We start from the raw sequence: 21,171 nt of genomic DNA on the forward strand, positions 1-21,171 counted from the left end.
CTCCCTCACCTCGCTCTTGTTAGCAATGAAAGGCCGGCGCGCGCGCGCGCGCGCGGCGGGGCGGACCAGCGCCTACACAATTGTGCCACCTTCTGGAATAAATGGGACCATCTCCATCAAGGCCGCGAACGAACTTCAAGTGGCACCGCAAAGGAAGCTTCGCTTTTTACATATTTTTTTTCTTCCCTTCCCTTCCCAGAAATGTGGAGCACATTCTTTTTTTCAGCTCCGTTCCGAGGTCTGCCGCAGAGGAGGCAAGACACGGAGACATAAAAAAATCCGTTTTCACATCGACACCTGATTAAAAAGCCGAATTTGAAAGCACGGGCCTATTTCGAAACCTTCATTTGAAAAACTAACCCTCGTTTGAACTCTCACCATGGTTTCAATTCCTATTTTGAAAACCTAACCCCTAGTTGAAAACCCTCATTTGAACTGCTCAATATCGTTTAAAACCCCAAATGAAAATCCAAAACCTAGTTTGAAACCCCAATTTAGAACCCGAACCCTAGTTTGAAACCATAATGTGAACCCCAAGACCGAGTTTGAGACCTAATTTGAAACTCAAAAGCTACTTTGGAACCCCAATCCCAGTTTAAAGCCCCAATTTGAAACCCTATGCCTCGTTTGAAACCCGAATTTGAAACAGAAGACCCCTGTCATAACACTAATTAAAAACGCCACTTTGAAACCCTAACCTTGATTTAAAACCCTAACTTGAAACAGATGACCGAGTTTGAAACCCTAAATTGCGATCCTAACCCTACTTTAAAAACCCCAATTTAAGACCCCAAACCTAGTTTGGAACCCTCATTTGAAACCCGAACCCTAATTTGACATTGAATACCTCGTTTGAAGCCGCAATTTGTACATTTATCTTGAAACCTTAATTTGTGTCGTGAGGGCCCAACCGATGAAACTGATTTATTGGCCCTTTTGAAAAAAATCGGCATCAGAGTTTTGCCGATTGAGCGCCGACGCGTTCCGACTTTGTCGGGGAACAGCAGCCGCTCGGATTTGGTCGGATGTCGTCGGATGGCGTCACCCTTGCGATGGAGACGAGGCTCCACTTTATTGGGCTGCCGTAAACCAGGCTGAAGGCTGCCCCGCATCCCCTTTCCGCCCGTCACGTTGGGACCGCACGCGCTTTACATTCCATCCGCGCGAAATGGAGAGCACTCGTATGCAAAACGTCCTTTGTTGTTTTGTTTGGGGTTTTTTTTTTCCCCTCCCCGTTCGCCAGGCGGCTGGAAAACAAAAACTTGTTTTTCCACGCTCGTCGATTGCGTCTTGGCTGGCGCTCTTTTCACGCAAGCGGCGGCGGCGGCGGCGGCGCTGGCGGCTCTCAAGGCCGGCTCGCTGGCGCGCTGGGGACAATGGGCCGCTTATTTAGCCCCAGCCCACGCTCATCATTTATTTCGTTTTAATTTAGCTTTCCATACGTTTAGCTTTTCCTTTTTTCCCCCCCTTCTCTCGGCGCGTTAACGCTAACGTAGAAGAAGAAGAATCTGGAGAAATTGTTAGCGCATTTCAAAGACAGGGTTAGGGGGTGTTGAGCAAAGGTTAGGGTTTCGAGCCGGGGTTTGGGTTTCAAATTCACAATCAAAGGCATGGTTAGGGTGTCAAGGCAGGGTTATGCTTTGAAGTTTGGGTTTTAAGCAAAGATCTGGGTTTCAAAACCAGGTTGAGGTATTTCAAGCCAACGTCTGGTTTTCTCGTTTGGGTTCCAAATGAGGTTTTCAACCCAGCGTTCGAGATTTGAGTTTTTAACCAAAGAGCAGAGTTTCAATGTAGGTTGTGGCTGGGTTCCTTTCCCACTCGATTTGGTTCGACCCGGCCCCGGAAAAAAGCCCCCCCCCCCCCCACCCCCTTTTCTTGGCAGCAGCATTGTGAGGGTTCCATAAAGAGTCTTGTGTTTCTTTGCTAAACACTTTGGCCCACTACGCTACTGTAAGGATATGTTTCCCATGGTGGGAATACATGAATGCTTTCCAATTTCACACAATATTGACTTGAAAGGCCCTGATTGGCCAAACCTCACAACAACAACAATTGATGATGTCAGCACAGTGTGTATGAGCGTGTGTGTGTGTGTGTGTGTGTGTTGGGGGTGGGTGGGGTCTGTTCTTGTCACCAGGGCAACGGCAGTGTGTGTGGGAAGCAGCCCAAACACGACAGAGCTGACCTGACTGACTCAAGGTGACCGAGGTGGGGGGGTCCAAGGGGGGGGGGGGATAATAGAGGGCTCCGTTCGTGCTAATGGGGTACACATGTAACAAGATTAGGGCGAGGATACCTGGGGTGGGGGCGGGTGTGAAGGCTGCACATGGGAAGGGAAGATGCGACATCCAAAACATCCCACCACTTGGTTCACTTCATCAATCTTGGACACAAAACACGTTTGGCATGTTTGTTTTTTTTTTCAAATTGTCGCACTTGAACACGCAATTTTATGCATGTCAGTTCACATCTCGAATTCAAGTCCATTAAAAAATAAACAAAACAAACAAACAAAAAAATGCCCATATTAATTCATGCTTTATTCGCCTTTATTTTAGCATGAGATTAATTTATAAGACCAAAACATTTATGTGTTGTAAATCTGATTTTGTTTCTTGAAATACATATGAATGTACTGCTTGTGTTTGTTGACAAAAAAATGCATGGGTCGGTGTGCCTTGAAAAAAGAGAATCGCGTATTAAACGGCAAGCGTGACATTGAGGTCAACGCAATTGGACTATTTTTCAAAATCGTTCCGTCCTCCCTATAACACCGCCACGTAGATTTTATTTGTTAGCACGTCTATGGTATTTCCCACTATGTGTTAGCATTAGCATTCGGCCAGCGGACTTCAGGGCTGTTGCCTTCCACTTAAGTGGAATCAAATGGTGGCCGGCTGACGACGCTGGGTCTTCCTCCGAGCTCATCCTTCACTTTTTCACCCCTCCAGCTCCCCTCGCCCAAATTCCTGCACTCTGCTGAGGATGCCCAGTCAATTAAGAAGACATCGTCGCCGCCCCCTCCGGGATGCCGAATAAGGGGCCACCCAGGAGCCCACCGCCATGACCCGCCCTCCTTCCCCTCTAAAGCCTCTTCACTGGTGGCCCCCAGGAATGCCAATCGCTTTTGGGTGGTTGGGGGAACAAAAATTGGAGGGGCAACAAAAGGAAACGCTTAACTTCCGAGGAGCAGCAAGCACTTCAGCGCCGTCTTCGGGGAGAACAGCCCCGCCGCCCCCCCATCGCAGCACCACCACCACCACCACCAGTGAACAGACACGTTTCCTGTAGGAAATCGTGTCAAGTGAAGAAAAAAAAAAGTCATAGAAAAAAAATACTGAACTACAAGAATACAAAACGATGCCTTAAAGTACTTCAAACCACACAAATACTGAACAAATAGCAAACATCCTGGAATAACTGGTGCCACTTTGTTATCGGGCGCTTAAAACAGAGAGGATCATAAAGCATCAACACTGTGCTTGATGGACGAACATGAGCGCGAACCCATGTTACATAAACAAACGCATTCAGTGGTTCCATCATTCAACCTAAACAAACCACCTTCACGTGAGGTTCATCAATAGTTTGACTCAATCCATGTCAGTTCATACTAATAAAAAAATCTCGCTGTCCAAAAACGTCGACATGAATGAGGCCGAGGGGATTTCAAGTAAAAATTAAAACAGGTTTGCTGTATCACGAAGTGCAATCGTGCAAAAACAAACATTTGAAATAGCTCGCCGGCTTCCGCTCGGTGGATTAGCAGATAGCGTTTGGAGTGGCCGGCCTCCATCTGGATACTTGACCGCATTAAATGGAAGCCACACGGGCAGAGTGTGTAAAATGAGTTGTTCACCACTCAATTAGCGCAGACGCTCGTGGAAGTGCGGCGGCAGTCGCCGTGGTCCAAAGTAAAAGCTGGCAATAGACACCGTTTTATATCCTGATCATGATTCTTCCTCAAAATGACGTGAAATTAATACCAATTTGAAGTGACCTTTTCTCCATGGACGTATCTTTTTTTTTTTTTTTAGAGACCACACAATTCCCCGAATAAAGTGAAATAAGAGGAAAAAAAAACCAAATAAATACAACTCGAAATATGTGGTTGTACAAAGTAGAGAAGCACTTTTCAAGGAATGCAATAAAGGGCAGAGAATTTGAAAACAAAACGCTGCTTCAAGCACCATTCAAGTAGGCCTCCCATTTATCTGGTTAAAGTATTACTAAAGGGAGGGAAAGGACGGACAGGATTCCCTCAGTAGCAAAAATCGCAGCCAGTCAGATCAACACGTGGTAAACCGTGACACAACCTGCGACAAAAGTACGGTATAAAATGTCGGCAAATAAATGCTGAAAGGCATCGTAACCCTCCGAATTAGGTTAGCTAATAAATTGAGAAATTTAGCTAGCGACACACGAGTAACACACTCCAAACACAATGATAGCCTTCGGAACACATTGACGTAAGGACAATCGCGTATTTACAAAGTGTGGAACTGCCGATAGGGAGTAAACGTTTTTGACCGGCAAAGACAAAGACATCGGAACGTCTTGCAAATAAATACGTTGAAAAATCTTTGGAATCTGACGCATCCTTGGTAAGATTCCAAAGGACTTTTCAGTCTGGTGAAATTCATATCCTCGTTGGTAATATGTTGTGTAAATCATACGCGTCACTTCCTTCAAGTTGTCAAGTTCACAGTTCGATGAAAAAAATAGGTTTTAATTGCTCATTTCCGATAGTTTCTGAACCCGGAAGCTTGAGGACTCGCGGTTGTAGTTACTCTAGCCGCCGCTAGGGTTACCACAAGTGGCGTTTTAGGATACGTATGTTTGTATACGATTATTAAAAGCACTTTAAAGTTATAAAACGTAAGATACAACGCATAATGCATTTCTGGGTTTATTACGTCATTTTATAACCATATACTATTGTCATACTGTAATTGCGATCTGAGTGAAGTTGTTTTGGATAAAGTACGCCCTCTTAAGTCCATTTCAAGTTCGACAAAACTGCCACCCGAACATATACAGTTTTACATTTACAACAGTGCTTCACAAATACCGGTAGTTTCATCAGTAGTCTTTCTGTGATACTGGGGCGAATATTTTACTTATTAGGAAATGCTGAATAAAATGGGAAACATTATTTTGTGTATTATTTTTTTTTACTTTCACAAATATAATTTATTTTTAAATGTCTAAGTTAGAGCTGGAGTTTCAATCGATCATTCAAATGTACAAACTCATCAGTCCGAGCTTCTTCTGTTCCCCCCCCCCCCAAGACTGTGCAACAATTTAATCCGTGCGAAAGTCACTTAAAAAAACAAAACAAACAAACAAACAACAAAAAAAAAACACGTACAGTACAAGTTAGTAAACACAAAGGAACATTTTATTGTGACGTGACAAATAGTTCCCGAGACCTTAAAGGTCTAAAATAAATATAAATATATTTTCACATCAAACAATGGAAGAAAACAACCGCAGACAACGAACTGATCAGTCAACAATTATTACAGTAGTTTAGTCACTTTCTTTCTTTTCTTTTTTTTTTTTAAACAAATACTCTTGAGATCTTTCCACGTGTGCTTTGCTGCCATCTGGCGGCTGTTTGCTAGAACAACATGCCGCGATACCTGTTTTTTTTTGTTTTGTTTTTTTAAAAGCAGGTTCTGTACAACAACAACAACAAACACAACAACAAAAAAACAAATTGACTAAATGAGCAAACAAACGTACGATTGCGTTCTTGAGAAGAAAAGGACATATGATTTACTTCCCACTAGGCTAAAGGCCTCAAAAGATTCACAGTGGACCACAAGTTCGACAAAGAAAAAAAGCAAAAACCCTTAGTGGAGATTCTTTTTGATGCAAATGAAGTCGAACGTGACAGATAGTCGATTAAAAAGAAAAAAAAAATCATCAGAGTGCAAAGTGTCGCATCTCAAAGGGATTGACTGCTACAGTACATTTTCTTTACACAGAGGAGGGGGAAAACCAAAAAGGAAAACGGAGCAACCACGAGTCTCTTCCGGAAGGAATTTACTGGTTCAGCTTTTGTACAAAAAGTAGTGTCTTTTTTTTTCCATTTGGAGATTCTTGCAAAATGACTTTTTCAGTTTTGTTTGTCTTGATATTGAAATACGTCAATTTCCAGGGGCAATAAAGTACAGTGGAACCTCTTAAAGTCATTGTGATGATAACAAGAGAAAAGGAATAATTTCGACAGCTGTAACTGGTAAAATGGACCATAGTTTGGGGTGTATTTGGGGTCTTCACTATTGAGATCAGCCACCGAGCACAACAAATGGTCCCCCCTCATGAATACCTCACCAGGAAATGGGACACTGTGATTTCCTCGGAATGTTGCAGAAGTGATTATTTGAAAACGTGAACACCGGCAGAGACTGAGAGAAATAAAGTGTTGCATATTGTTAATGATCTGTTTCCTCATGATTTAGAGCAATAATGAACGTGAGCTGTGTTTCCACATCAATGAACATCAGTAATGATTAATCGGAGCGCCCGCGACCCTCGTGAGGGCAAGCGGCACGGATAATGGATGGATCATGGTCAACGAGTTTGTGGACCACCTCTTTGCGGAGACGCGTCGTTGGATGGACGTGAAGATGGAAGGAGGCTTGTGTTTTCTTTGGCACCAACACAAGTGGTGCACATCAGCTAATAGCGCCTGGCTCCAGGGGGCTGGGGGTGCGGTGGAGGGTGGGGGGGGGCAGTGAGTTCAAGGAGAGCTTTGTAGGTCTGCGGATTCCACGGATCGCACTTTTTGCATTCCCATTGTGGACGAAGGACGCGGTGTAAGTGGCTTCTGTCGCGCTGCAAAGACGGCGAGGACCCTCCAAAATATTTAAAACTGGTCACAAAATGGGGGCTGCATAGTTCAAAGCAAAACGGGAAATGATGGGCGCAGTGGGACAAAACAAACACCGGTTTTGCATAAATCACATGAGAGAGAGAGAGAAAGGAGAGAGGACGGAGCGGCTACTGAACCTCGAGGTTATTATCAGCGGTGGTATCGCGCTTTGGTTTTCCGGCTGAATGCATCCGAACGAAAGACTTGGGAGAAGCGACTCCCACCAACAAACGAAACTCCACGGAACGCAAGCGGACAGAAGACGGACGCGAGGGCCGGGGCGGGGCGGGGCGGGGGTTGGCATGCATAGCTTTCGAAATTCTACAACTCTTGACTTGACGCGCAAACGAAGGAGTCGTCGTGGCAGCAGGCGCGGTTCGAACAGCCCCTTTCATGCTGCCTTTCTGGCCGCTGCAGCTTTGCGCATTCGGATCATCGACAGCAGCAGTTGGTCGGCTTCGACGCAAACCGAGGGACAGTGGCAAACAAATCAACGTTACGGTAAGAGCCGTTTGGACGGAGCTCGCCGAATAGCCGCTGTGGCTTCACGCATTCAGATGATGACGTGCCTGGTGGAAACGGCGAAAACTGCCTCAGCGAGAATGGGACCTGCTCGGTGAGTCACAATCTGGTCGCAGTTCCGTCTGCGCTGTACGCACACGATACTCATTTGTGGGTCGAGTGACATCCCCCAAACATTCATGTCTTCGGTTTAGCGTGTATTCGATGGTTAGCGTAGCATATTCTCACCACCATATCCAAACAGGTAAGAAACGGACAAACCCCAAAACATTTTCGGACCACAAAAAAAAAATATATACAAAAAAACAACTCTGAAGGAAGGGGGATGTGCCCTCTACAGTCAGTCGTTATGCTAAGCTAACTAGCTAAAGGTTGCGGCATTTGGCAGAAAACGTCCGGGTGCTACCTATTTTCACATCAAACTGGCGTAAACTAGTTCTGATAAGCGTGCATGTCACGCATTGAAATTCACATTTGCATTTTTCTGTTGATGCCTCCTGGAGATACCGCGCTCATGCTCACTTGATATGCTACATTTCGAGTAGAATCGGCGCAGACGCTTTGAATTTCTGACAAAAACAAAACAAACAAAAAAAAACCCCGCCACAATAGCAGTTTGCTATTTTTAGCCCCATTTATTTTATAAATGAGCATAAATGGAAGTTGAGGGAGCGTTTGAGCCGTCTGCTTTGGGACTTTAGCGCACGGCCGCTGCTTTGAAGTCGTGTGGCATATCGACGCCTTCCTACGGAGCCCCAGACATGACAGGGATTTTTTTTTTCCCCCCAATTGTAGTCACGAAATGGTCACATTGGTCCACAGCAAATTTGAATCAGAGATGGCTTGATGCGTCCCGAAATATACTTTTGATTTTTTTTTTTAAATATCTTTACTTAAGATCTAGCACTTCAGCTTTTTGACATGATTTGATTTTTTTTTTTTTTTTTTTTTTTATGTTTGGCCGATTAAAGCTTCAGGGGTACACAAGACAAAAAAAAAAATGGTTGGGCAGCACAGCTCTTGCTCACCTTCTCGAGAGAAGAAGAATATTTTTCATTTTCGTTTTCAACTTTGGTCACAAATTTGTATTCGCTGTGCAATAAAATACCAACTTCCAGGCCACAAATAGCACGTCGTCATGTCTTGTCTGGGGCTTCGTATTTTTGGAGTGAATGGACAAATAGTGTTGCATTTGGTTGATTTTAAGTGCAGCGTTTGGAATCGGGCTACACTCCTTAGACACTCAAGTTAGTGACGCTAACCTAACTCTGAATAGCCACTTAGCAATAATGCTCTCTCTCTGCACAAAAAAAAAAGGGATCCACCATCAACCACAAACTACTTCTTGGAAAACAGTCATTTCGAGCTTAGATGCACGTACGGTGCACAAAATAGCTTTCGTTTAAAAGATTCACCATCTTCACACGTTCTCGCCTCCGGGTCGTAAATAAGTTAACAATACATCTCATCATAAATAATAATCTGTCGTACAAATGGCGTATAAATACCCGTGGCTCCACATGGCTCGCCGAAGACGGCAGAAGTGGACCCACGATGCAACCGAGCATTCGTATTTCCTCCCTTGTGGCTCAGGCTTTTTTTTTTTTTTTCCCCCTTTGGACCTTTCGGGGACCATCACGCAAGATGGGGGATGGAGGGACTTACAAGCTGGAAATGTCGGGACAGGAGGGCAGCCCTTGCATTGTTTTTCTTTTGCCCTGTGACAACTCCTTCCTGGTCCTGTCCTTGATTGACACAGTGTGAGTGTTTGAATGCGTTGCAGTGTTTGTGTACGTGTGTGTGTGTGTGTGTGTCTTTGAATTTATGTTTATGTGTGTGTGTTTCGTGTCTACGTGGGTATGTGTGTAGGCCCGGGATCGAGAGCGGGACGAGCTATTGCTAGAGGAGGTTTGCTTGATATTGAGGTTGCCGCTCCTTGTTGCATGCTTGTCATGCAATAAAAATAAAAAATAAAAAAAGGAGAAAAGAGAGTGGTCACTTCCCATCGGAAAAGTTAAAGGCGGGAGGCGCCGGCTGCTGCTGCTGCTGCTGCCCCGAGTCCGTTGCGGTGGGCGTGCTGACGGGCGTGGTGCCCGGCGTGCCCTCGGCGGGCCGGTGGCTGCCCTCGGCAAAGTTCTTCTCCTGGGACTGCGACGAGGACGACGAGGAGTGGGTGCTCTCGCCGGAGCTGCTGCGCGTCTCGGTGCTGGTGCTGGTTTTCTTCATCTTCCGCCGCTTAGCCAGCGGCGCCTTGTCCACCGTTTGCAGGCGGAAGCCTTCCCGCTTGCATTTGTTGAAAGCCTGCCGCACGAGGAGGACGGACGTGATTATAGTTGGTCTTGTTTGAACTCCCGGTTCGGGGAGTGAATCGTGACGATTAGACGGGAGGCGTGAAGCGAGCTTACGTTAAAGGTAGCTTTGACGTAAGTGTGGACCGACGCGGTGGATGAGCCCAGGATGTCCGGCGTCATGAGCGGGTTGGAAGACAGCTGGCTGCCGTCCTGGAGCCAAGCGTTGTAGCGCAGGCCGCACATCTTGATCCGCTTGCTCGGGTCCACGGTCAGCAGCTCTGCAGGACCGCAGGCGGTTACTTGCGGGCCAAAGTCAGGAGCGCCAAGTCCCACGACCCGCATGAAAAAATGGGGAGGCGGCCCGACGTCGGGAGCGCGATGGAATGCCGACGGCAGGCCACGAAAACTCCCGTCCGTTCTCACCTTGGATGAGATCTTTGGCCTGCTGCGACACATTCCTCCAGGCTTCGCCTTCAAAGGAGAAGTCCCCCTGTTTGATTTTCTTCATGATCTCCTCGGCGCTGGTGTGGGTCAGGCTCTGCTCCTGACATTGGAAAGGCACCTGGCCGGACAGCATGGTGTACTGCGAACGACGTCGTCAAATTCAACACACTACGACAACGGGGCACATACACTTTGCTCGACGGATGCTCGGCTTCGCTTTGGCCTTCACGTGTATTTTGCCTTGAAACGACAGAATGGGTCACGGTTGACGTGGTTCTTTTTTTTTTGACCGACACTCCACTCACCAGAATGACGCCCAGGCTCCACAGATCGCACGACTCGTCGTAGCCGTCATACTTGAGGATCTCGGGCGCGGCGTACTGCAAGGTGAAGCAGGGCGTCTTCAGGAGCTGATTGTCCGGCGGCTTGAGGCGAGCGAAGCCAAAGTCGATGATTTTGATCTCGGAGCTCTCGCTCTCGTCAGTGAAGAGCAGGTTCTACCAAGCGGTTCCGCACACGCATTTCCACACACACACACACGGGGTCGTTTATTCATTTTTTTTTTGACTCGTTTGTGAGTTGATGAAAGTCGCCAAGTCATGCGCGCCGAGTGTGCCGACTACCTCTGGTTTCAGATCCCGGTGCACCACGCCGACGTCGTGCATGTGGCTGACCGCCGACACCAGCTTTCGCATGATGCCACTGGCCTCCGTCTCGCTGAAGTGCCGCTTGCGGCGGATGCGCTCCAGCAGCTCCCCTCCGCCGAGCAGCTCCAGGACCAGATAGGTGTGGATCTGCCGCAATGCAAAACAATACAAAAAAAAAAAATAAAATAAAAACATAAAAAAGTCATCCTTAACAAATTCACCTGCTCGCAGATTTTTCTGTCGAATTAATTGTTGTGTTCTTTCTGCAATGCCCTAAAATACCACCCAACCACCTGAGCTCCAGTAGAAGCTAATTGTGGAGTTGGCCAGTGCTAAACCTCTCAAAACGATGCAGCAAAAGGTGCGGTCTGTTCCCGGCAGTGGTGGAAATAAATAACGGATCAGCTGGTAAGGGTTAGCTGCTGAACAAAGAGTAAAACAAGTGCTTGTTTTGCAATGTATAATGGTCATACAAAGTATACAAATGAGGTCAGGGAAAGCCTACTAGAACATCTGACCTTGATTTGGAGTTCATCAGAGGTACCCAGAAGGGTTTTCCAAACATTTTTCTTGCCGCCCTCAAAGGTTGAACATGTTCAAAATATCTTTGTGACAAGAAAAGCTGTTTGCGACCGTTAATAGCGTTTCCAAATGTCTGGCAGACATCTTTGCAACCTTGATCGAACCCTGACGAAAAACGAGCCGTGCGCAATCCTTCGCAGCTCAGTGAGATACGGGCTTAAGATTTGCACATGCGGGGCGGAGGTGGTGTCACAATTGTTTATGATTATTATTCTGATGATTATTGCTGAACACAGCCACATCCCCAGTTAGAGTCGGAGTGAGTGAAAGTGGGAGGCGAACGCACCTGGTCGTGGTATATTTCGTGCATCTTGACAATGTTTGGGTGGCCGTCACAGAGCTTCAGAGCGGCGATTTCCCGCTGAGTCTGTGCCTCCATCCTGGAGGCCAAAGACAAAAAGGAAGCGCTCACAACAACATCCGTTAAATCAGGAGGAGTTTTTCTTCCGTGAACTTTGTACCGCTTGCTGACGATCTTGACGGCGTATTTCTGCCCAGTTTTCTTGTGCGTGCAGCGCCTGCAGATGGAGAAGCTCCCCTCGCCCAAAGCGCTGTCCTTTAGGTCCATCTCGTAGCTCATATAGAAAGGCGAGTCCTGCCACAAGCCAGAGCCGGAAAATGTTCAATATAGGAAAATACATTTGAGGTCCGCTTGCCCGCCGCTGCACTACAATGGGTAAAAAGTCGCAAGTTGTTTATTTTTTTTACTGATGAGGTCATGTCAAATAGACTCCCATCGCTCGTGACAACACACTCGGTGGCATTTGTAGGCTCCACGCTCTAATGTATTCAATTTGCAAATAAGGCTTCTGTGAGTGGCCGCTTAATGAAATTACCCCCGAGGCTCTCAGCAACTCGTGCAGCTCATGCCGATGAGGCGAAAGCTTGCTCCGAAGCGCGCCGACATGGCGAAGCAGTGATCGACTGGGAGTGTAACGTGGTGTAATTATTGTGGGAAATGTGCAAAAAAAAAAAAAAAAATGAAAAAAAATAAGGACCAGGCAAGCGTGACGGCTGCGGCTGGATGTTTTGAATAAGTCCTCACGTCCGCTGGCAGTGCAAGCGGCCATTAATGGCTGCGACAGGCACTTGTGATTGTCGACACCGACTCTGGCTGATGTGAAAAAAATTCAAAACTCCGGGGAAGGTGATTGTTGCCCGAGTAATTGATGGAATAATGGATGGGTTCATCGATTACAAAAAGATTTGTTATGTTTGCATTGTCACTGTTGGGCCTGTATCACCATCATCCATCGATTTTTTTTTTTGATGCAGCAAAAGGTGCGGTCTGTTCCCGGCAGTGGTGGAAATAAATAACGGATCAGCTGGTAAGGGTTAGCTGCTGAACAAAGAGTAAAACAAGTGCTTGTTTTGCAATGTATAATGGTCATACAAAGTATACAAATGAGGTCAGGGAAAGCCTACTAGAACATCTGACCTTGATTTGGAGTTCATCAGAGGTACCCAGAAGGGTTTTCCAAACATTTTTCTTGCCGCCCTCAAAGGTTGAACATGTTCAAAATATCTTTGTGACAAGAAAAGCTGTTTGCGACCGTTAATAGCGTTTCCAAATGTCTGGCAGACATCTTTGCAACCTTGATCGAACCCTGACGAAAAACGAGCCGTGCGCAATCCTTCGCAGCTCAGTGAGATACGGGCTTAAGATTTGCACATGCGGGGCGGAGGTGGTGTCACAATTGTTTATGATTATTATTCTGATGATTATTGCTGAACACAGCCACATCCCCAGTTAGAGTCGGAGTGAGTGAAAGTGGGAGGCGAACGCACCTGGTCGTGGTATATTTCGTGCATCTTGACAATGTTTGGGTGGCCGTCACAGAGCTTCAGAGCGGCGATTTCCCGCTGAGTCTGTGCCTCCATCCTGGAGGCCAAAGACAAAAAGGAAGCGCTCACAACAACATCCGTTAAATCAGGAGGAGTTTTTCTTCCGTGAACTTTGTACCGCTTGCTGACGATCTTGACGGCGTATTTCTGCCCAGTTTTCTTGTGCGTGCAGCGCCTGCAGATGGAGAAGCTCCCCTCGCCCAAAGCGCTGTCCTTTAGGTCCATCTCGTAGCTCATATAGAAAGGCGAGTCCTGCCACAAGCCAGAGCCGGAAAATGTTCAATATAGGAAAATACATTTGAGGTCCGCTTGCCCGCCGCTGCACTACAATGGGTAAAAAGTCGCAAGTTGTTTATTTTTTTTACTGATGAGGTCATGTCAAATAGACTCCCATCGCTCGTGACAACACACTCGGTGGCATTTGTAGGCTCCACGCTCTAATGTATTCAATTTGCAAATAAGGCTTCTGTGAGTGGCCGCTTAATGAAATTACCCCCGAGGCTCTCAGCAACTCGTGCAGCTCATGCCGATGAGGCGAAAGCTTGCTCCGAAGCGCGCCGACATGGCGAAGCAGTGATCGACTGGGAGTGTAACGTGGTGTAATTATTGTGGGAAATGTGCAAAAAAAAAAAAAAAAATGAAAAAAAATAAGGACCAGGCAAGCGTGACGGCTGCGGCTGGATGTTTTGAATAAGTCCTCACGTCCGCTGGCAGTGCAAGCGGCCATTAATGGCTGCGACAGGCACTTGTGATTGTCGACACCGACTCTGGCTGATGTGAAAAAAATTCAAAACTCCGGGGAAGGTGATTGTTGCCCGAGTAATTGATGGAATAATGGATGGGTTCATCGATTACAAAAAGATTTGTTATGTTTGCATTGTCACTGTTGGGCCTGTATCACCATCATCCATCGATTTTTTTTTTTTCTTCTCACAAATCTCTACTTGTGACGGCCTGGTGGTCCAGTGGTTAGCACGTCGACCTCACGGTGCAGAGGTACCGCGTTGAATTCCAGCTCCGGGCTCCCTGTGTGGAGTTTGCATGTTCTCCGCGTGCCGGGGTGGGTTTTCTCCGGGTACTCCGGTTTCCTCCCACATTCCAAAAACGTGCATGACAGGCTGATTGAACACTCCAAATTGTCCATAGGTGTGAGTGTGAGTGCGGATGGTTGCTCGTCTCTGTGTGCCCTGAGATTGGCTGGCAACCGGTTCAGGGTGTCCCCCACCGTCCGTCCGTACCTTCATCATAGCGCTGCGGGCCACTGCGACCGACCCGGGCCGCTCGGAGCCACCGCACAGCTGGACGGGGTCGTCCATCACCACATTCCTCTTGAACAGGATGGAGGGGGACATGAAAGAGTAGCCCTAAAAAACAAACAAACAAACAAAAAAACACACACAAATATGCACAAATGGGAGGGGGGTTAAAATGCCGTCAAAACACCTTCATCAACAGCAGAGGTGATGTTTTCAGAAACGTTTTTTAACTGATAGCCACTGCAAAAGATCAAACTTCAAGAGTGAAACGTATGTGAAGCTGCTTTTCATGCAAATGACTTAACATATTATGGCGCACCTGGAGAACGGGATGTGGTGGCACCCTACTGGCTGCAAAGCCTGCCCTTTGCAGGTTGGACCGTAATGTTGCCCCCTCCACATGTGCTCGTCAGTGTGTCGTGTATTCATGTGTGACAGGAGCTCAGTCTGGAGGGTTTTGTTTTTTCTTTATGTTCTCACCACGCCTTGTAAAAGGCAACCCGGCGGACTCCCATTTTGTATCCCCTCGTTGGTCATTCTTTGTCTATTTTCTTGAGCTGATTGTGTCTGTCCCATTTCATTGCACCCTGAGCTCAAGCCTCAAGAGATTTGATGAGCTCACACATGAAGTTTTGTTGGACTTTTGGCCTATTTCTCCAGACAGTAGCTGCAACTTTTTGGCAGGTCTACAACTTGAGAGATTTCCACTGTATGTTTCAACCAGTGACATTTTGGTACATCTTTCCCTGGAGATATAATCGCCAGTCTAATAATCACCACAATTCTGTGCGGAAATTGTCCAGCTGTTCCTTTTTTTTTTTTTTTTGGTGTGTTGTTGCTGTACCAACGCTCATTGTGAAGAGACGACCGCTTCATTCAAACTGCGGGGATTCCGGGGCCCCAAGCACTGGCATTCATTTTACACACACATATATACACACACACACACACAGCTGTGGCGTGCGCGAGTGACAGCATCGGATGGACGGAAGGATGGCTGCGTCAATAAGATGCCCCAAATTGCCGGGCTTGAAAATGTGATTGCTGTCAAAATCACAGCCTGGCGCTGTTAATACAATTTTAATTCTGTTTTGTGAGGCACCGTTGGTGGGGCGGAGGGAGGGGGGGGGGCGCGGTAAGACCCCCTCCCCTCCCCAGGCGGGCTGAGAGGGAAAAACGAGCAATCAAAGACGGGAGGCGTCACTGCGGCAGACGCGGCGACGCTCCACGAGTGCCACCTTTTATTCCATCAGAGAAGTCGAGCTAATGCGTCTATTGATCGCGGCCCGGCTCGAGCATCCAGAAGGCAATCGAGAGTTGAAATTGCAACGCCCGCACATCAGCTGGCGGTGGGGAGTTATGGCCCGTATTACGGTTCAAAGCCGAGCCCTCAAAAATAGTCATTCGCATCTGCGACTTCAATGGGGCAGACCGCGGGCGGCTGCAATTACGCCGATGAAAGGCTCGTTGAAGCGGCGTGAATGGCGACGGGCCCGCACACAGACGCGTGTTGACTTACAGCAACCTTTTGAGGACATTCACAACTTGACACTCGACTTGGATTGCGGCGGAGCGCGTCAAATATAGTCGCAAAAGGCAGAACAGGAATCAACATTCCACGCGAGAGGAGCAAATATGAACGGAGGAGTGCGCGGCGACCGACTTTCGGTGTCATGACGTGACAATATAACATGGGAAAGGAGATGCGCGTTCATGCGTCCATTTTCTAGAGCAGTGCTTTCACCCTGGGATCCCGCCAAAAGCGTATTGCTAGCTATGGCGTATGCTAGCCAAGGGCTAAGCTGCATTGTATTTGTTGACAAGAGCACCGGTAACACTTCCTGACGCTTACCCAATATTGTATGTTCTATGTGAGAACCTGGTACACCTGTCCTGTTCTGAAAAAGTCACAATACTAATACATATATATTTTTTATTTATTTATTGATTGATTTTTACGAGCCGTCCACGACTCACCCGAAATGGGTCAGCGACCCACTTTTGGGTCCCAACCCACCAGTTGAGAGTCGACTATTGTTTCCAAAGCTCAAGAAAAAAAAATCTTACGGCACACTGTCCCCCCCAAAAACGAATATTCAGTGTGACCTTGATTTATGACTGACCAGACTCACTTTTTTTTTTTTTTTTTGGTGATACTGCTGAAGCTGTTGCCGTGACGATTTTTTTTTTGCGCTGACGTGCTCTCAAAAATTCAATCTATGGGCACTAGATGGTAGTAGCTAACTCAACTCATTCCACAAAAAAGCACCACTTTTGTCACATCCTGAACAACTCTTTCAAAAAGAGGCATCAACTGTTTTTTGCCACTTTCTACTGAAATTTACTGTACCAAACAAGAGAGAGGTCATGCCGAGTCCTACGCTGTGTCATTAAAAATAACCAGAATGTTTGGTGTCCCACCTGGAAGATGCGGTCACAGTTCTGCGGCAGAGCGGCGGGCGAGTAGGTGGGGTCCATCTCCGTGAACTCCTCCGCAAAGTTGCTGACGTCCAACTCGTCCCGGATGACCGGTTTGAATGGGGCGGGCACCTTTTTGGCCGACAGGTCCTCCCAGTTGATCTTCTGTGGCGGGTAAGGGGGGAAAAAGATACAATGTGTGTAATTCTTTTTGTTGTTTGTTTCGTGTTAGTTTAGTTTTTTTTTTTAAACCGCTTAAAGCACGCTCAGCGAGGGAAGAATCACATCATGTCACGCTTGATGGACAAGCAACATGGGGCATTTGAGGTACTTTCAGAACGCAGAAATTTGCAAACACACACCGCGCTGTTGGGCACATTCATCGTTTTTCTTCGATTAGAATTTTTTTTTTTTTTTGTCACCGTGTCAAGGTACAATCAAAATCCCGATTCGATGTCGCAGAATGGCCCGGCTCTCGCCGCAGATGGCAGCACGGACCTGGTAAAATGGATGCTTCTTGACAGTCTCCACCCCGTTTGGACCTGAGCCGAGCCTCTTCTCGGGATCTTTGGTGAGCAGCCGCTGGATGATGTCTTTGGCCAGTGGCGCCATGTCTTTGGGGAAAGGAGGATCTTTTTTTAGAATCCTCCTGGGGCAGACGGAGCCAGACAGATGTTTCAGTGGACGATACACGCGGCCGATGGAAAAACAAGTCATCTGAGAAGTCGATTCACACCTGGCGATGTCTGTGTGCGAGTTCTCGTCACCGTCGACGGTGAAGGGAGAGCCGCCGGTCAGAAGTTCGTACATTAAAACGCCCAGACTCCACCAGTCCACCGCCTGCGAGGGAATTCACACACACACACAGACACACGTTTGACGCTGCGCTCTTAGCGTGTACGAACATCAGTTAGCATAAATCACGGCAGTAAAAGTAGCGAAGTCACCTTGTCATGTCCGGACTCGCCTCCTTCCACAATCTCGGGAGCCATGTACTCGATAGTGCCGCACACAGAAAAGGCTCGATCCACCTGTTTCAATGGGAAAAAAAATCCACACTCAGCATTGTTATCTTTGAAAAGGCCTTTTTTTTTTTAAATCAGCTGCTATTGCTAAGATTGTTCAGGCTGCATATAAATGTAACGATGGATATCTTATTTGTTTGTGTATATTGTTTTATTTTGCATACCATTACATGTTGAAACATTGTGCGAAATTATATATATATATATATATATATATATACAGAAAGGTGTATAAATAGATAAGTACAGTACACATAAGTACTTGATGAGATGTAGATCTCTTCCTTTTCTTTTGCATTGAAAAATGATCTATTTATATTAGAGTATAATAAATAAATGCATTACCTTTATTATAAGCTGTATAAAAGCAATAAAACTAAATATTTTTTTAATAACGTATCTGGAACAAAACTGACTGGCTACATGATGAAAGAAAGAATACAATGCAGCAAGGTTATTTAATGTAACAACATTTATAAATAAATGGATTTATGAAAATGAAAATTAATTATTACAATAATTTGGTACCAACAAGAGTATAACTATACATGAAACTTTTTTTTTCACTCAGAAACAAAAAAAATATCAAGTTGTGTCTGAGGCACTCAGTGTTTTAATTGACAGGAATCCCTCGTTTATCATGGGGGTAACATTCCAAAAAGAACCGGTGATCAGTGAAATCCGTGAAGTTTCTTTTTTCCAATTATTATGTAAACAACACATACTGTATTGAACAAAAACAAAGACTTTTTTTCAGGCCCAAGCATTAAAAAAAAAAATCAATAAAAATGTCTGTGATAGATGGTATAGTAAGGGATTACTCTATTTTAAAATAAAAAGAAAAAATGTCTTTCATCTACTATTCATCCATCCATCCATTATCTGAACCGCTTTATCCTTACAAGGGTCGCAGGCGTGCTGAAGCCTATCCCAGTTGACTTCAGGCACTTGGCGGGATGCACCCTTGAACTAGTCGCCATTCATTTTATTTGTCATACGTCATCAGTGGCTTTCATTCCCCGCAACATTAAAAAATAAAGTTCACTCTGGTTCCTATTCTAATGTGAATCACAGGATGAAGACAAACCTGGTCAAATTCTTTACTGAGTCCGAAGTCTGTGAGGACAATGTGACCGTTTGAATCCAGCAAAATGTTTTCCAGCTTCAAGTCGCGGTACACGATCCCGAGCTGCAACAGGGGAAGAGGCCGTTAGTAACGACGACAAACAATGTGAAGACGCGACCGGCGCACCGGCGCCATCACCTTGTGGAGATGCTCCAGCGCCAGCACGATCTCGCCGCTGTACAGCGCCACTTCCTGCTCCTTGAAGCGCACCCGCTGCACCAGGTGCGTGAAGAGCTCGCCGCCATTGACGTAATCTGCGGAAGTCAATCATAGTTATAAGAATGACTTGCATTTGTACTGTGCGTTTCGGTAGGAGTGGCAAGAAAATTGGCAACACACCGAGAATGAGGTGCAGCTTGGTGTCGGTCTGGAAGGCGTAGTGGAGCGTGACGAGGTAGGGCGACTGGCGGATGTGCTCCAGCACCTGACGCTCGCTGCGCGTGTGCTCCGCCGTCTTGGCCTTCTGCACGATGGTGGCCTTCTTCAGGACTTTCATGGCGTACAGCTTGCCCGCGTCGTGGCCGCTCACCTTCCTCACCAGGAACACCTTGCCGTATGCTGACGGGGGGGGGGAGTTGACAAAAGGACAGAGGGGACACAGTTCGGCACACGCACACACACTCACACAAAAATCAGCTTTACCATCAACAAAGGGGACTTACCTCCAGTGCCGAGCACCTTTAGCAGCTCAAAGTTTTCTATTCCCACCCGTTCCACGTGACCCGTTAGGTTGGCTGTGAGCCACAGAAACACACACGCACATACACAAACACAACCTCTTATAAAGTATCAGCCGGACATGATGGTCATGTAAAAGAGACGGCGGCAAAGTCTTTCTTGTCGCGCTCGCTTTTAGATAGCAACCATTTTGAGATCAAGGAACCACATTTTTTTTACTGTGTGTGTGATTTGTGCTAAAATGGACCCACAGAGCAAAATGAGTCACAGTGACCCATATTGCACAAATGAGGTTTTGGCCTAATCAAAAAAGAAAAAAAAAAAAAAAAGATCTCAGCTTTTCAATGATATGTCAACCATTGCATCATTATTACTCATTACATTATGACCACAGATATGAATAGGTAGATGTGACACCACCACCACCCACCCCGAGCCCTGTGCCGATTATTTTACTCAAACGAACAGCAATGGACCGATCAGAGGCCAGTATTTTGGGGTCATGATCTGAACTCGAACGTTGCAAAAGCTGCTGGCTTTTATAATGATACCCGTATGTTGGGGATTCCCCGTTGGGATATGGAAGACATAAAAAGGAGAAAATAACTATTTTTTTCCGAGCCAATCACTGAGTTAAAAAAAAAAAAAGGTTAGATAACTAATCACTGATCCAGTCAGAAGATATAACAACCGATCCAATCTATTTCAACTTTTTTTTTTAACTGCACGGTCGTGGTGATTTATGTCTTATTTTGTGGCTCCATAAAGTGCTCAGTATCTGCCAAGCCGATGAGATTTGTGTAAACTCTACAAATTAAATGCAAAAATACAAAAATAATAATAATCATCATAATAATAAAGAAGATGGGGAAGTTCATGTGTAATAAATGCTGAAACATCAGTGCATTGGTCGTACGAATGTGAGGTTGTGCAATATGAAGCAGTGAGCCTGCTCGGACGGTCAGAGTGCTTTGAAATGACAGAATGAATGAGTGAGTGGCAAACAAAAAGCAGCGGCGTACTGACAGCACCCCCTCGGGCGCCTTCCGAGTTTGTTGACCTGCAAAAATGTGTGCAATGTTAAAAAAAAAAAAAAAAAAAAGAGAAACAAAACATGTTACATAAATAGCATGCTTGGTCTTCACACCCACTGGAAATATACACGAGAGGAGGAGGACGCCACATTAAACCGGAGGAGGGTCATTAGCGTCCATCTGTGAGGTCTTCGGTGCGACTCACGATGTCTCCGCACAGCCGGATGATCGTGCTCAGTGTGCATATCGTCGTGAATGCCTCACCCCCGAGAGCGATTTGAGCGCCTTCAACTAGACGTGACAAGGCTGGGAGGGCATACAACCACAAACGGCGTCCCCCCCAACACTGAAAACAAAACAAAACGAAAGTAAATTAGAAGAAACACACTCACATACCACACCACATCACAAACACACATA

The 21,171-nt window shown here is 46.3% G+C and overlaps 1 protein-coding gene across 3 annotated transcripts in view; it reads right to left on the reverse strand.

Annotated features, from left to right (window-relative positions):
* Window positions 1–5,384: 5,384 nt before the first annotated feature.
* Window positions 5,385–21,171, reverse strand: part of rps6ka5 (ribosomal protein S6 kinase, polypeptide 5) — an 18,270-nt gene continuing 2,483 nt past the window's right edge. The window contains exons 2-17 of one of the 3 annotated variants that reach the window (XM_019890546.1): window positions 19,702–19,773; window positions 19,379–19,597; window positions 19,178–19,293; window positions 19,001–19,102; window positions 17,836–17,919; window positions 17,625–17,728; window positions 17,387–17,537; window positions 16,892–17,053; window positions 14,453–14,578; window positions 13,333–13,466; window positions 13,158–13,251; window positions 10,764–10,934; window positions 10,446–10,637; window positions 10,120–10,279; window positions 9,811–9,974; window positions 5,385–9,706 (exon numbers count right to left, since the gene is read on the reverse strand). In XM_019890546.1, the coding sequence (XP_019746105.1) occupies window positions 9,401–9,706; window positions 9,811–9,974; window positions 10,120–10,279; window positions 10,446–10,637; window positions 10,764–10,934; window positions 13,158–13,251; window positions 13,333–13,466; window positions 14,453–14,578; window positions 16,892–17,053; window positions 17,387–17,537; window positions 17,625–17,728; window positions 17,836–17,919; window positions 19,001–19,102; window positions 19,178–19,293; window positions 19,379–19,597; window positions 19,702–19,773 (2,357 nt within the window). In that variant the 3' untranslated portion in view covers window positions 5,385–9,400. Of the gene's footprint in view, window positions 9,707–9,810; window positions 9,975–10,119; window positions 10,309–10,445; window positions 10,638–10,763; window positions 10,935–13,157; window positions 13,252–13,332; window positions 13,467–14,452; window positions 14,579–16,891; window positions 17,054–17,386; window positions 17,538–17,624; window positions 17,729–17,835; window positions 17,920–19,000; window positions 19,103–19,177; window positions 19,294–19,378; window positions 19,598–19,701; window positions 19,774–21,171 lie in introns of those variants that run through there. The other 2 variants (XM_019890547.1, XM_019890548.1) reach the window with 2 other exon arrangements.

This window comes from Hippocampus comes, unplaced genomic scaffold, assembly GCF_001891065.2.
Source record: "Hippocampus comes isolate QL1 unplaced genomic scaffold, H_comes_QL1_v1.1 scaffold168, whole genome shotgun sequence".
Taxonomy (NCBI): Eukaryota; Metazoa; Chordata; class Actinopteri; order Syngnathiformes; family Syngnathidae; genus Hippocampus; species Hippocampus comes.